Consider the following 15,934-nt stretch of genomic DNA (forward strand, 5'->3'; position numbering starts at 1 on the left):
AATGTTAGTTACTGGTTGCTGTATATGGCTTTTACTATGTTTAGGTATGGGCCTTGAATGCCTTTTCTTTTCTGGACTTTTATCATAAAGGGGTGTTGAATTTTGCCAAATGCTTTCTCAGCATCTAATGAAATGATCATGTGGTCCTTATCTTTCAGTTTGTTTATATAATGGATTATGTTGATGGTTTTCCGTATATTAAACCATCCCTGCATCCCTGGGATGAAGCCTATTTGATCATGATGGATGATTGTTTTGATGTGTTCTTGGGTTCAGTTTGTAAGAATTTTATTGAATATTTTCGTGTTGATATTCATAAGGAAAATTGGTCTGAAGTTCTCTTTCTTTGTTGGGTCTTTGTATGGTTTAGGTATAAGAGTAATTTTGGCTTCATAGAAGGAATTCGGTAGTGCTCGATCTGTTTCAATTTTGTGGAATAGTTTGGATAGTATTGGTATCAGGTCTTCTATGAAGGTCTGATTGAGTTCTGCACTGAACCCATCTGGACCAGGGCTCTTTTTGGTTGGGAGACTTTTAATGACTGCTTCTATTTCCTTAGGAGTTATGGGGTTGTTTGAATGGTTTATCTGTTCCTGATTTAACTTCAGTACCTGGTATCTGTCTAGGAAACTGTCTATTTCCTCCAGATGTTCAAGTTTTGTTGAATATAGGCTTTTGTAGTAGGATCTAATGATTTTTTTAAATGTCCTCTGATTCTGTTGTTATGTCTCCCTTTTCATTTCTGATTTTGTTAATTTGGACACACTCTCTGTGTCCTCTGTTTCATCTGGCTAAGGGTTTATCTATCTTGTTGATTTTCTCAAAGAACCAGCTTTTGGTTCTGTTGATTGTTTGGATAGTCCTTTTTGTTTCTACTTGGTTGATTTCAGCTCTGAGTTTGTTTATTTCCTGCCTCCTACTCCTCCTGGATGTATTTGCTTCTTTTTGTTCTAGAGCTTTTAGGTGTGCTGTCTAGCTGGTGACATATGCTCTCTCCTGTTTCTTTCTGCAGGCACTCAGAGCTATGAGTTTTCCTCTTAGCACAGCTTTCATTGTGTCCCATAAGTTTGGGTATGTTATACCTTCACTTTCATTAAATTCTAAGAATTCTTTAATTTCTTTCTTTATTTCTTCCTTGACCAGGTTATCATTGAGTAGAGCATTGTTCAACTTCCATGTATATGTGGGCATTCTTTCCTTATTGTTATTAAAGACCAGCTTTAGTGCATGGTGGTCTGATAGGACACATGGGATTATTTCTATCTTTCTGTACCTGTTGAGGCCTGTTTTATGACCAATTATATGGTCAATTTTGGAGAAAGTACCATGAGGTGGTGAGAAGTTATATCCTTTTGTTTTAGGATAGAATGTTCTATAAATATCTACTAAGTCCATTTGGTTCCTGACTTTTGTTAGTCTGTCTATGTCTCCATTTAATTTGTTTTCATGATCTGTCCATTGATGAGAGTGGGGTGTTAAAATCTCCTACTATTATTGTGTGAGGTGCATTGTGTGCTTTCAGCCTTAGGAAGGTTTCTTTTATGTATGTAGGTGCCCTTGTACTTGGAGCATAGATATTTAGGATTGAGAGTTCATCTTGGTGGATTTTTCCTTTGATGAATATGAAGTGTCCTTTCTTATCTTTTTTGATGACTTTTGGTTGAAAATTGATTTTATTCGGTATTAGAATGGCTACTCCAGCTTGCTTCTTCTTACCATTTGCTTGGAAAATTGTTTTCCAGCCGTTCACTCTGAGGTATTATCTGTCTTTGTCTCTGAGGTGTGTTTCCTGTAGGCAGCAAAATGCTGGGTCCTCGTTGCATATCCAGTTTGTTAATCTGTGTCTTTTCATTGGGGAATTGAGTCCATTGATATTGAGAGATATTAAGGAATAGTGATTGTTGATTCCTGTTTTCTTCATATTTAGAGGTGAGATTATGTTCGTGTGCTTGTCTTCTCTTTGTTTTGTTGCAAAACGATTAGTTCCTTGTTTTTTCCTGGGTGTAGCTTGCCTCCTTGTGTTGGACTTTACCATTTATTATTCTTTGTAGGGCTGGATTTGTAGAAAGATATTGTGTAAATTTGGTTTTGTCATGGAATATCTTGTTTTCTCCATCTATGTTAATTGAGAGCTTTGCTGGATACAGTAACCTGGGATGGCATTTGTGTTCTTTTAGGGTCTGTATAACATCTGTCCAGGATCCTCTGGCTTTCCTAGTCCCTGGTAAGAAGTCTGGGTAATTCTGATAGGTCTGCCTTTATATGTTACTTGACCTTTTTCCCTTACTGCTTTTAGTATTCTTTCTTTGTTTTGTGCATTTGATGTTTTGACTATTATGTGACGGGAGGAGTTTCTTTTCTGGTCCAATCTATTTGGAGTTCTGTAGGCTTCTTGTATGTTTATGGGCATCTCTTTCTTTAGGTTAGGGAAGTTTTCTTCTATGATTTTGTTGAAGATATTTACTGGTCCTTTTAGTTGGGAGTTGTCACTTTCTTCTATACCTATTATCCTTAGGTTTGATCTTCTCATTGTGTCCTGGGTTTCCTGTATGTTTTGGGCCAGTAGGTTTTTCCTTTTTACATTATCTTTGACAGTTGTGTTGATGATTTCTATGGAATCTTCTGCTCCTGAGATTCTCTCTTCTATTTCTTGTACTCTGTTGGTGATGCTTGTATCTAAGGCTCCTTTTCTTTTCCTTCCGTTTTCTCTACCAAGGGTTGTCTCCTTTTGTGCTTTCTTTATTCTTTCTATTTCCATTTTCAATTCTTTATCTGTTTGATTGTGTTTTCCTGTAATTCTTCTAGGGATTTTTGTATTTCCTCTCTAAGGGCTTCTGCTTGTTTACTTGTGTTTTCCTGCATTTCTCTAAGGGAGTTCTTTATGTCTTTGTTAAACTCCTCCATCATCATGATCAAATATGATTTTAAATCTGTATCTTGCTTTTCTGGTGTGTTTGAATATTCAGTGTTTGCTTTGGTGGGAGAATTGGGCTCTGATGATGCCATGTAGTCTTGGTTTCTGTTGCTTGGGTTCCTGTGCTTGCCTCTTGCCATCAGGTTGTCTCTGGTGTTACCTTGTTCTGTTCTTTCTGACAGTGGCTTGACTGTCCTATTGGCCTGTGTGTCAGGAGTGCTGTAAACCCATTTTCCTGTTTTCTTCCAGCCAGTTATGGGAACAGAGTGTTCTGCTTTTAGGCGTGTAGTCCTTCCTGTCCACTGGCTTTCAGCTATTCCTGTGGGCGTGTGTCCTGAGTCCACCAGGCAGGTCACTTGGACCAGAAAATCTGGTCTTACCTCTGGTCTCAGGCCTGAAGCCACTTCTTGGGGCTGGGTTTCAGCTCTCTGTGAGGGCAGCAACCAGAAGGGCTTGCCCCTACTTCTGGGTCCCTGCACACAGGGGGCCCAGATGGCGCTAGCTGTTTTCCTCTAGAGTCAGAAATGTGGGCAGAAAGTACTCTCCTCTCGTTTCCCAGGCGTGTCTGCCTGTCTGAAGGTCTAGCTCTCCCTCCCCCGGGATTTGGGTGCAGGGAGCTGTTTGACCAGGCTCCTTCAGATCTGGGCATATTCTGGGCTGCAGGGCTCCTGCAGCTTGACTGCCCCTATCTTCCTGTGCCCAGAGGCCCTATACACTTTCCTCTTTGGCCAGCAATGTGGGCAATGGTGGGCAGAAATGGCGATCTCTCCTGCCCTGTAGTCTCAGAATTGTCCAAACCTCTAGACGATGAGCTCTCTCTCCCACGGGGTTTGGGAGCAGGGAGCTATGGTCTGAGATCAGCGAGGTTTGGGTGCCAGCTAGAAACCAGAAGTGTCCAGTCCCAGAGGAATTTTGCCTTTGTGTGTCCTGAGTCTACCAGGCAGGTCACTTGGAGCAGAAAAGTTGGTTTTACCTCTGGTCTCGGGCCTGAAGTCAATCCTCAGGCCTTAGTTTCAGCTCTCTGTAAGCTGTTTCTACTTTCTTAATGAAACATTTCAGTTTATGCCTCTGGTCCTGTTTCTCTTCCAGGTTCCAAGAAATTAGGATTGGATATGTTCAGTAGTGTATTAGTGTGTCTCACATCTTAAAAAACAGTCAAAACAAAACAACAAAACACCCCAGTTGTTGTCTTTTACCAAAAGGGCTGTCAATACATACATACATACATACATACATACATACATACATATAATATATAAACACACATATACACACACATATATGTATGCATTATGTGTATATATGCATGTATATATATACGTGTGTGTGTGTGTGTGTATGTGTATGTCTGTATGTATGCATTTTTTCAGGTGAAGTTCACAGGTGTGTTAATAGATGGCTGTTCTGCTGATATGGAGATTGGTACCTGTATGATGGAATGATCTTAGTATCTCTGTCTTTCCCCAAGCCTTTCAAAGACTGCCACAGAGTGAGCGGGTTTCCCAAGGACTGAATGGAGACCTTTACTTCTCCAATGTCCTCCCAGAGGACACCCGTGAGGACTACATCTGCTATGCCAGATTTAATCACACTCAAACAATTCAACAGAAACAACCTATTTCTCTGAAGGTGATTTCAGGTAAGAACTCAGCCTCCTGGGTTTCTTTTAATGGTGTAAACATTATGTGAATCAAATTATTAACAGTTAAGTACAGTCTGACTCTGAGGTAAAACAGTTCATTGACCAAGAAAATTCCTGCAAACGCTCACTAAAGCATTAACTTAATGCTAGAAGAAGCATGCATAAATATTATCTTTTACATTTTTCACTGCCATTTCTATTCCCCTGGAAACCTCCTGACTCTATAGTGTTCTGAGCATTGCTGTGTGCCTTATACCCCACAATGCCTTTTGTTGGCATTGATCCTGTAGATCCAGTCGCAGTTGGGGGTGGTAGAGTGAATTCTGAGTTAGTCAGTATGATATCAAGCACTATACTTTCCTGGCAGGAATGACACTTAGCCTACTGTATGCCTTTGTTTCTGTTGCCCAATGGATTTTTATCCTTCTCGCCTACTTTTGTGCCCTCTTCATGATATTCTGTTTATTTCAGTGGATGAATTGAATGACACTATAGCTGCTAATTTGAGTGACACTGAGTTTTATGGTGGTGAGTTACAGTGGTTGTAACTGATATTCTCTCCTTCATTGTAGACTTTAGTTCACTAACGTCACCTCCATGGCCGCTTAACCTTGTTTCTTTAGGAAACCTCTAGTTACATGTTTAATATCACCATATCAATGTGTGTTTCTTAAGAAACTTAGCTGTAAACTCTTAAGCATGCCACTCAAACATTTTCCATGATGTATGTACAATTAAACTTGTTATAAAGTTTCATGTAAACCATTTCATATGCTTTAGAAAAAACCTGTCATATGTGTTTAGAATTGTATTTTTCATACTCTGTGCTGTCTATAAACTTTTTGCATGACCTACAATATAAACTGATTGGTCGTATTAACTCCTAGAATATTGACTCATAAGAACCTTCAGTAACTAACATAGAGTACATGACATAGTAATCATCTAACCTTCTGTGTTTTTAGCTTTGTTAGAAATCAGTCACTGTTTTCTGTGGGAGGAAACCTTTAAAAATAGACCATTCAATTCTTTGCATTAAATTGAAACAAATTGGATTTCCTCAAGGAAAACGTGGCTGTCAAGCATAAAATCTGTTACTAAACAATACTGGCTCTGGATGTAAGGGCTTCTTAATTCCTCATAGATGGAGTTTCTGCTACATTAGTTTTTACCTTTGAGATATGAACATTGCAGAGTATGGCAGATATAAGTCACCTTTATTTATTTAATATGGTTCTCTCAAATACAGGCCTCAAGACTCTACTCAATAAGGAGTAAGTTCCCCTAACCACCTCTAAAATCCTTAAGGAAACAAATTTTTCTCCAGCAATACCATTTGGGGTACTTAGAATGTTTTCTTTTGAGAAATGAGAAATTTATATATTGCCCCTTCATTTGGTTTTAGAAGTACCAAGTGCATCCATCATTTGTGGCTGAAATAGTGTCTTATGACATTTCCACTTGAAAATTCCTCAAGGCCTTCAGTCGAGAAGGTCACAGTTTTTAAGTCCATAAAACAGAGGGATTATTTCTAAGCTCTCTGTCTTAGAGCTTCTTTATTTTGACTTCAAATAAAATGATTTCCATTTTAGCTCTGCCAGTATTCCTTTTCTTTTTTTTCCCCAAAACTAGGGATAAATCTGGGGGCCTTACCTATACTAAATAAACACTGCCATGAAGCCACACCTTGAGATCCTCTACTGCAGATCTTTATTCACAGCGTATGATTTTTCAGAACTCTTTAGAAATTCTCTAGTTCTGTTTTATTTTTCACAGACTTGGCAGTGTAGGACCCTTAAGATATATATCAGTGGCATGGGCTATAATGCTGTCCAGAATAAATCAAAAAACTTTGTCCATAATGATTTGTTGCTTAAAAAAAAAAACAAAAACCAAAAACCCAACAATTAACATCCTTCAAAAGACACAGTTTTTGCCTTGACCTGAGCTCTAGTCTTAAGGAATGTGACAAACTGACATCATCACATAAATTTTGGAGATTTACCAGCCCACAGAAAATTGATAAAACCCTAACCCAATTAAAGACATGTACAAAAAAGAGTCCTTGACATTGCTTTGCCCATGCAATCAAAATTGTTTCTTTTCCTGGCACACTGAGTAAGTGTAAGAAGAGAGTGTGTATGTATAACTTAACAAATTTCAAAATAAGCATCCAATGGATTTGAAATGAGAGTAGAATTTTAGGCAGCTTTTTGACAGCAGCTGTGTTCTAAGAAACACACTTTCATAATTTTAATGCATACTGGTTTTCTTGTTTGCAGCTAAATCTAGTAAAGAGAGGCCACCAACATTTCTAACTCCAGAGGGCAATGAAAGTCACAAGGAGGAATTAAGAGGAAACGTGCTTTCCCTGGAGTGCATTGCAGAAGGCCTGTGAGTTAACACATTCTGTCCGGATGCTTACTTCTTATCAATATATAAATGGTTGACAGACATTTACATTTCCCAGGAAAAGCCATTGTTTCATGCTTCTAATTTGACCAAAATTTTAAAAATATACAAACATTACCCGAGTCAACTTTGAATTGTGTGTTGTTGCTAAAACATTCTGATGTAAGAGTGTTCATCTTGCAGTATGTTTTCTGTACCTGTAATCATCTTATGATCACTGATCACTGTGATCACCATAGAATTCTGCTGCTTTCCAATGAACAACCTCAGCTTTTGCTGGCTTTAAAAAAGAATCACCTACTTACCCTGATCATTTGTTGAATGATCTTGGGAGGAGTCCTTTGAAAGCAGAATAGCTGCGAGTTTGTTACTCTCAAGGTCTGCCACCTGAGCACCTGATATGTTGGCAATCTTGCCCTCTCTTACTGTCTGTCATCAAAAGCTCACAGCGCATCTCGGGGCCTCAAAACGGAGGCACTGTCCCTTCTGTTCCTTCCTGTGGGCAGAGTGTAAAGCCAAGGTGCTCATCTGCGCATACTTCAGAGCCCATGTGCCTTTGGCAGGCACTCCAGTAAGGCTTTGGGTAGATACAAGAGCAACTGTGAACTTGGGCCCACATGTCAGGCAAGTTTCTAGATTGTCTTGCTGTGATGCCAGGCGTACAACGAGTGTCTTTAAGTGACCACAGTTACTGAAGCCCTCACTGGGATCTCAGGAACACACTTCTTTCACGTTTTGTGATTTGTGTTGTCTGTGAACTGAATATCTAATGATAATGTCGTTCCTTGATGAAGGAATAAATACTTCTGAATGCACATGGCGCCCTCTGCTGACCAAATCAGGAATTTACACATTTGCCATGTCAGTCCTTCAGCTTAAATACTTAACAAAACTCTTAAAATATGACAATCTTTCCTAGCAGATTTTTTAATTTCTAATTTTTATCATTTTTATAGTCAAGAGCAAACATGATATTTAATAAGTTTCATATTTTCACGTTTTCAGATTAGGAACATTGATTTTTTTATGTTTTATTTTTATTTATTTATTTATTTATTTGCAAACTATCGTTGTAACTTGGAAATAGAAAAGAAAGAACTTTTCATACAAAGAAATCTCACGAATCCATGGTTGGAACTGTACTTTTTTTTTTCAAGCCAGGAACCGTTAGGCTCAGCATCAAACCACATTAAGCCATTCATCAATCTCTGAGATTGTTTGTAGAATAGGAGCCTTGCATAACAACTGATGGCTTTGCTCAGTGTAAACCATAACACTGTGTGTCTATCCCCACCCCGCTCACACCTCATCTGAAACCTGAGTCAAACTGTAAGGAGACATCATATGTTGTCAGATTCCACTGTGACTGACTAATACTTCGAAACTGATCTCACATCTTCTGCAGCTTTGCCTGTTTATAGTGTGTGCTAATTTTAGAGGCCTCTTCATTAAAGTTCTATGCTGTCATTTTGTTCATCCAAACATAGCAAAGCCCATGTTATGAGCTGTCATTAAATCCCTCTTGCATTTATGATAACAAAAGCAGTGATGTCCTGGAGTCTGGACCAGTCCTTCTTCCTTGCCGTCTTCCCACCACACATGGCTGAGGACACAGGCATGTGTGTGCGCACACATGTTTATGTTGAACAATTTAAAATTTTCATGTCACGTAAATTCTGAAGATGTTATCCAAGCCAGCTATTCTCATTAAGACAACCAGAGATGCAAAGGCACAAGGAACTGATGTTCACGTATCTTTAACTCTAGCTGATTAAATCAATCAATATTATTAATAGTAATTCTCTTGATTGGCATAGTAAAAGTCTGTAGAGTATCCTCACTGATCAGAATGTTGAGGAAAAGATTAGGTCCCTTGAGTAAAGCGATCCATGCTTAGGGCGCATCATCACTGAGGTAAAAACTTAGTATAGTTCTAATTATTTGAAAATGGAATCATTTCAAGTGCAGGGTCTGAGCAATACTTATAAAAATGCGATGTTAATTAAAAGGTCTGTATGCTTGTCATTATCTTTACGTAAAGAATTGATTATAAGATTATAAATGCCCGTGAAAACTCACTCGGCAGAGCCGTCACAGGGGAGCTCCTTTTCCTGTGTAACATCATTGCTTATTTATTCTCTCAGACCTACTCCAGTTATTTACTGGATCAAGGAAGATGGAACGCTTCCTGTCAACCGGACGTTTTATCGGAACTTTAAGAAAACCTTGCAGATCATTCATGTCTCTGAAGCAGACTCTGGAAATTATCAGTGCATAGCAAAAAACGCATTGGGAGCCGTCCATCATACCATTTCTGTCACAGTTAAAGGTATACTTTGATCTCAGATGCATTCCCCTGGCTTTTGTGGGGGCTCTGAAACTTCGGTTTAATGTGCTTTTGATTGTGTTCTTCAGTAATGAGAAGTTTAAATTGATGTCCTCTTCGTGGTGTCATGAATCTTTTCTCATTCCCACTGTAATTGCATCCAGGCCAGATTAAAAAGCCACTCATTCAAATCTTCCTCACACAACTACAATTAGTAAAAGCAGAAGGGATGGTAGAAACAGAAAAGCACCATGATAGTCCCACAGAGATAACTACTACAGGCGAGATCCAGGGAGGAATTCTGAAATCGGTGGGTGAAAGCAACTTTAAGGAGAAGCAGGATATTTACATAGCATCAAACTGTTCTTGCTATCGGCTGCGACATTTTTAAATGTATGCCCACTAATTACCACCCTTCCTGGAGGAAATGGTCCTCATGGAGAATTGGCTGTACTAGTGAGCGGATGCCAAGGAATAGAACGCAGATTACAGAACAGTTTAATTTTACAGTGGGAGCACTGGCAGATACTACCTTAACCAAGTGACGAAGCTGAGTGTCGCTAATAAGTCACGGTGGTCTCATGTCTTCCTTGGAGTGGTGAGAGAAGAAAAGAGGCATCACCACTGTGATATCCTTACAACCCGGAACCTGGAGTGAATCATTAGAAAGCATCAGCCAGACTCACCGAAGGCACTCTATCAAATGGGTCTAACACTCTTCAAATGTGTCAAAATCATGAAGGAAAAGGAGAGACCAAGAAACTCCCTGGCTAACAAACTCAGCCAGTGGAGGTGGTGTAGTGTCCAGAACAGGGCAATGGTCATTTTCTGTCCTGTGTGTAGCCACAATCCTGCTGTAAAAACATTTGATGTTAGGGGAACCAGAACAAAGGGGTTTAGGACACTGTAGTCTATCTTTGCAACTTTTTCAAAATTAAAAAGTTTTAGAATTGTTTCTCTATTTTATAATTGTGTAACTCAAATCCATGTGATTCTCCTTACTCTTTATAAAGTCTAGAGAATTATTTGAATCAATTCTTACATTTTTCTCCTTCATTCTAAAAAGTGATGCTAACAGCTCTTTAACAAAACCATGTAATCCAGTCCGACAGTCTGATGTAGTCAGAGTACTATAGGAGTCTGATGTAGCATTGGCTACAATACTTTTCGAGTCAGATGTTTTCCTAAATTTATTTTTCTTCTTTCAATAAAGCGGCTCCCTACTGGATTGTTGCACCTCACAACCTCGTGCTTTCCCCAGGGGAGAATGGGACCCTCATCTGCAGAGCTAACGGCAACCCAAAACCCAGAATTAGCTGGTTAACAAATGGAGTCCCAGTAGAAAGTAAGTGACTTTCCTTGTCTCTGGTTGCAGGGTATTTTCAAAGTGCGCCTGGATCTCAGCAACAAACAAGTGTGCAGTGATGAAATAATTTACCTTCTATATGGAAGCTGATTGTAAAGTTATCAGAGGCACCGAAGCACCTTAAAATTTTTTTATTGCCTTTGGATACTTATATAGACTTCTTAAAATAAGTTGAAAAAGAACTTGTAATAAAAAAGATAATTCTGTGTATTAATCAGAACTTAATATTTCTCCTTTTTTTTTATCCCAGACCATGGGGAGAATGATAGGGTGAGACATAAACCTCACCCACAGTTTAGATTAACTTTCTTAGGAAATATCACAGAGTCCACAGAGCCTGACAGGATATCTAGGGCTGAGTCAGTAGATGACAAAAGAAAGAAACATCTGTCTGACTCTATAGTTTTCAGTTCTGGGGAAAGCCCCAGTGTCCCCCCATATTCTCCAGTCTTCATAGGTCAATTGTCCCACTGCATATCTGAAGGACCTGGTCCTGATGTAGGATGCCATGGCTGCCTTCTGCCTCTTTTTCCTCCTTGAGTCTCATGAGGGCATTTTCCGGAGATTGTTAAGGAAGACATTAAGACATTGGCTGTGTTTGTAACTGTCCACTCCTGGTCTGCAGGTCTACCCCTAGGTCATTTTTGCTAGCCATCTTCCCAGGCTACCGCCGTGCTGCCCACAGTGGCCCGTGAAAGTGTGTGGCTGGGGAGTTTTCATGAATCCTCCAAGCCACAGAGTAAAGGCTCATTTTTATAAAACATTCTTAGAGGATTGGAGATAGTAGAAGGGGTATATAACAAAGGGGGGATTAAATTGCCCCTCACTGCTTCTGAACTTCTAAACCACGTCTTACTGAGAGCAGCCCCTGCCTTCCTCCTCACTTTGCCTCCTCACAGCCTTTGAACATTTCCCACCTCTTAGAATTCAGATGTCCTCTTAGGTGGAGCGTGGGGGATGTGAACAAAGTTGATTTCTGCTTCAAGCCAACCCTGTCCGGCTCACCTCATAGTCATTACCCTGATCAGAGGCAATTTGGCTCCTGGTAGTCTCCCACTGAAAACCAAATGTCACTTTTACCTCCGAACAAGGAAAGGCCCTTTGAACTGACTTTGGCCCATCTTCGTCTTCCTTTAGGGTGGAAGATTCATCCCAGAGGTGAAGACGGCCAGGAGATTCACTGTTGAGAGACACAGTGTTCCTAATAAGCAGGCATGGGCGATGTAGTTTTAGTCTGAGTAATTGCAGCCTGTGCCCTGAGTATTTACTGGGAGTTTGCTTGTGTCACACAGCACAACAGTTATCAGATACTTGGGCAGAAACAGCTTGTGTTTACTGCAAAAGGAAATATGTCCTTGGAAGAAAACTGAACCTAATGAGGCCAGTAATTGATACTGATACTTATGCTCCAATTTTAATTCCGATCAGAGCAGGAAACGCCACAAATCTTAGCTCCCATCACACATCAAAGAGATACTGACACTCTGAAGGGATTGTGAGTGACAACTGAAGAGAAAGAGTGGAAGGGAACCCAGAAGTGAACGATGTTCTCCGGTACAAGTATGGTTTGAATAGAAACGTGTCCGTAATAATAAAAGCAATATTGAATACTCAGCACTTTGCACCAAAGGGTTTTTTTTCCAGCTGAGAGGTACTCTACAGTTTATGAAAGATTAAATGTGCTCCTGAGATTTAGACTCAGCGAAAGCAGACAAGTGGGAGGGAACATCCATCTAGCCACTCAGCAGGAAAACCGGGAGAGCCAGAGGCCATTGAAGCCATAAACTCCCAGGCTTGGCAGTCAGGACACAGAGCTAAGCAGGGGAAACGGAATCATGTGTGAGAAATTAAGTGATGAGCTTGCTCTTTCCACCTGATCTGCTATCACTCTTCCAAATTGGCCCTGCTGCTCTGCTCTGGCTGCCATAACAAAGTACCTTGGACTAGGTAACTTACAGACAACAGAAAATTGATACTCTGCTCCCTGTACTGGAAGCTGTAAAATCCAAGTTGAACACTGGCTTCTGGGACTGCCTCTTCCTCTGTGTACATACAGTGACAGTTTCTCTCGAGTCTTTTGTCAAGGGGCACTAACTCTATTTGTGGGAGGAGAGCCCTATGATCTAGTCACCTGATAAAAACCTGAGCCTTTGGGCTAAGACAACCTTGGAGCTTGGGGTTCAACACATGAATGTGTGAAGCTTATAGACCTTTGGAGGACAGCACTAGCATAGCAGCACCTGGGGGAACCTTGGACTCCATTAATAGTCAGACTGTGAGCTTTGAATATGTCTTCACCCATACTTTTTATGGTGAAATTCAGAGGAGAGGGTGTTAAGCGAGGGCAAGTGTCTCTGGGAGACCAGTTAGACTTTTCTACTGTAACCCCAAATCATTCAATTAGGTCCCAAACAGAAATAATTCAGATGAAATCTGTCACATAAAACTTTAAATTAGGTTATTTATTTATTTATTTATATCCCCAAAGTATATTGCCTTGGAAAAGAAGGAAGGAAGCCAAGCAGATCTGACAGGAATTCCACAGCTCTTTTAGATCTAGTGTGCCCCACCTCAGGTGTGCGCAGTTTGGGACAGCCTCTCTGGTGGGTGTTCAGTAAGGGGAACTGTGAACAGTAGGAGAGCACAGCAAGTGGCCTTGCCCATCAGGCTGCTCTGGGGAGCTGCAAGCAGCTTCCTGCTCCTTTGTCACAGAGATGTGGTGTATTTTTGAGCATGGCCAAGTCGGAAGTGCATGGACATTTCATAATTGAGGGTGATGAACTGGCAAGGGACCCTGCACGGTTCTTTAGCTGTGCCCCACACATCGGCTGCTGGTCTCTGGAAAACTTCTGATGAGTGCGTTCTTTGAATGGGAACTAGGTCATAAGCAGCTAATAGCGAAGAGATATACCCTGATGTATATTGGCTTCTACTAATCCAAAATAAAGAGTTAGGTGAGGAAATAAAGCAAAAAAAGCCCTTAGAGGCTTGAAGAGGCAAATGCCTTTATCCTTTCCACACGTTGGCCAAGGACCTAAACAAGCCTGCCTTGGAGACTTGAAGACTGTTCTGGAAACAGGCCATTGGTTGCCTCTCATCTGTAGTTTGTTGAGTTGTGCATCAGCAGTGCCAGGCCATGGAAGGTAACAGAGATACAATGGTAGAAAAACAGAAAACTGCAGTGTATTGGCACTGGCTGAACCGTGAGGATTACTTATGTTTAGCAAGCCTAATAGAGGATCCAGAAGTTGGCCTGAGGCCCTAGCTGGCTTGTTAGCCTGACTTCCTACCCAAGAGACTACAGAAATGTAGATCAGCTGTGCTTCTGTATCCATACCGATTGCCTCAGATCTGTTTCCCGTGGCAATCAACAGACACAGTCAGGGACCCATACAACCAGACTCATAGCCTCCCTCTCATGAATTGTGGGTAATCATCCAAGGACTCTGCTACAAATTAGGATTATCATGGAGAGGTAGCCGTAAGGCCAAAGCACCTGGGTGCTTATCTCACTGGCTTCTGAAGCTATGTCTTATCAAACAAGAGTATTAAATACAGAATTTACCGGTGAAACACCGAGAATATCTTAAACAGTCCACAGTGGTTAGAGATTACGCAGTTATAAGTGACCTGCAGGAGACCTCAAATGTGGTCTGGAGTGCTTGAGAGAGTGTGAAGTCAAGAGAAACCACTTCAAGCCTGCAGCAGGAGATTTCCCCACTCTCCTAGAGATCGAGTTCTTCCATGTCCTTTGCCTTCTCCTTAATCCCTGTTTCTGTCCAGGGAGGCAGTGAGGGAGTCTAACACATAACATAAAATCTCACCTTTGTTAAAAGGCCCACTCGGCTCAGATCTAAGGAGGGGAAAGGACCAAATTTATAAGGAGGACCGCATCTCCTCCTTACACAATCACAAATTTTGTTTGTGTAACTCATGAAAACAGCCAGAGGGATGGAGACTTAATTCAGAATATTCTCAAGATCTCACCAAAGCCTCCTCCTTCCCCTTCCTCTCAGAGGCAAGGGTTCTGTCAGCAGGTTCTGTTAGGGAGGAATAGACAGGACATGGGAATTCAGCTCTTCTCTGAAGCTTGGATTCAAGTCCTCTCCAATTGCTCTTCATAGTCCAGGAAGTATTTCGAAACCCAACTAAAACAGAAATCTGCAACATTAATTTTATTTAAATAAAATGTTAAGTGCTCTGGTCTATAATTTTCATATTTAAAAATGTACTTAATATTATCTGGTTAAACTACTTAATAAGGTTCTCTTTAAGCAAAATTATATAATTGACATGAATACATCTTAGAAATTGACAGTACTAAGTGCTTATAAGACAGCATTTTTACTTATTATCATTAATTTCATATTCAAAATATTGGAGACATTACAGTTTTAGCCACCATGTAATACACACACACACACACACACACACACACACACACACACACGTAACATTTATTTTTTTTGAACTTTTCTGAAGGCCCTACTTTTGGTCCTCACCTTTGGGGCTTAAAGCTATAGATGGGGATGCTGCACTCTGACATTTCTTTCTTCCGTGTTCATTTACAGCAAATGAAGTTGGTTGTTCCTAGAATTAATTATTCCTTTCAATGATTTGAGTTTGCGAGTTGGCAAGCTGTTCCCACACGGTATACAGTACACAGCATCCAAAAGTTCCCAATGGCTCTGCAGCCGTGACTCCATTCTGTGCCCAGCCACCAACTGAGCCGCCATATGTCACTGAAGTTCCTAGGAGTATTTGCTTCTCTTGAATAACTGCACAAGGAAAACAGAACGCAGCCGTTCACGGAGAGAATGCTAGTTGCTCTTTACCTATACCTTGAGTCCAAGTTTGTTATTTGTAAACATTACGTCAGAAATAAGTATCTGAAAACCGCTCTACTAAGCACAAGTGAGGTAGAGAGAGTCAGATGCCTTCGATACTGAAGCAAAGTGGAACCTGTAGCTGCCCGTTGCTCTGTTTATGGTTGACGCATATACACTTGTGGAAATTGTCCTTCTAGCCTTACCAATTCAGCTCAAGGGTCATGGTAGTATAACTGTAAAATGTTCTATCCCTTATTATAGGTAAAGAGTAATGAGCATTCTCGCCATGAAAGTCTGCATTATGTTTTCCTTGTGCAGTTATTCAAGAGAAGTGACATTTTAAAGGGTTAGGAATAGAGCTTAGTGGCTGAGTGTTTGCCTACTATATTTAAAGTCCCTGGGTCCACTTTTGCTAACTTAACCTTTGAATACACAGTAGGACAAT

At 40.5% G+C, this 15,934-nt stretch overlaps 1 protein-coding gene across 50 annotated transcripts in view; it reads left to right on the forward strand.

Annotated features, from left to right (window-relative positions):
• Nrcam (neuronal cell adhesion molecule) overlaps positions 1 to 15,934 on the forward strand; it is a 295,788-nt gene that overhangs the window by 231,348 nt on the left and 48,506 nt on the right. For 30 of the 50 annotated variants that reach the window (XR_001838198.3, XM_063262272.1, XM_063262274.1 and 27 more), the window contains 5 exons: positions 4,383 to 4,553; positions 5,028 to 5,084; positions 6,839 to 6,950; positions 9,113 to 9,297; positions 10,508 to 10,639. Coding sequence is in view for 49 of the 50 variants with exons in the window: in XM_063262272.1 (XP_063118342.1) it covers positions 4,383 to 4,553; positions 5,028 to 5,084; positions 6,839 to 6,950; positions 9,113 to 9,297; positions 10,508 to 10,639 (657 nt within the window). In the remaining variant the exon portion in view is untranslated. The remainder of the gene's footprint in view (positions 1 to 4,382; positions 4,554 to 5,027; positions 5,085 to 6,838; positions 6,951 to 9,112; positions 9,298 to 10,507; positions 10,640 to 15,934) is intronic. The other 20 variants (XM_063262283.1, XM_063262280.1, XM_063262273.1 and 17 more) reach the window with 1 other exon arrangement.

Source organism: Rattus norvegicus, chromosome 6 (genome assembly GCF_036323735.1).
Source record: "Rattus norvegicus strain BN/NHsdMcwi chromosome 6, GRCr8, whole genome shotgun sequence".
Taxonomy (NCBI): domain Eukaryota; kingdom Metazoa; phylum Chordata; class Mammalia; order Rodentia; family Muridae; genus Rattus; species Rattus norvegicus.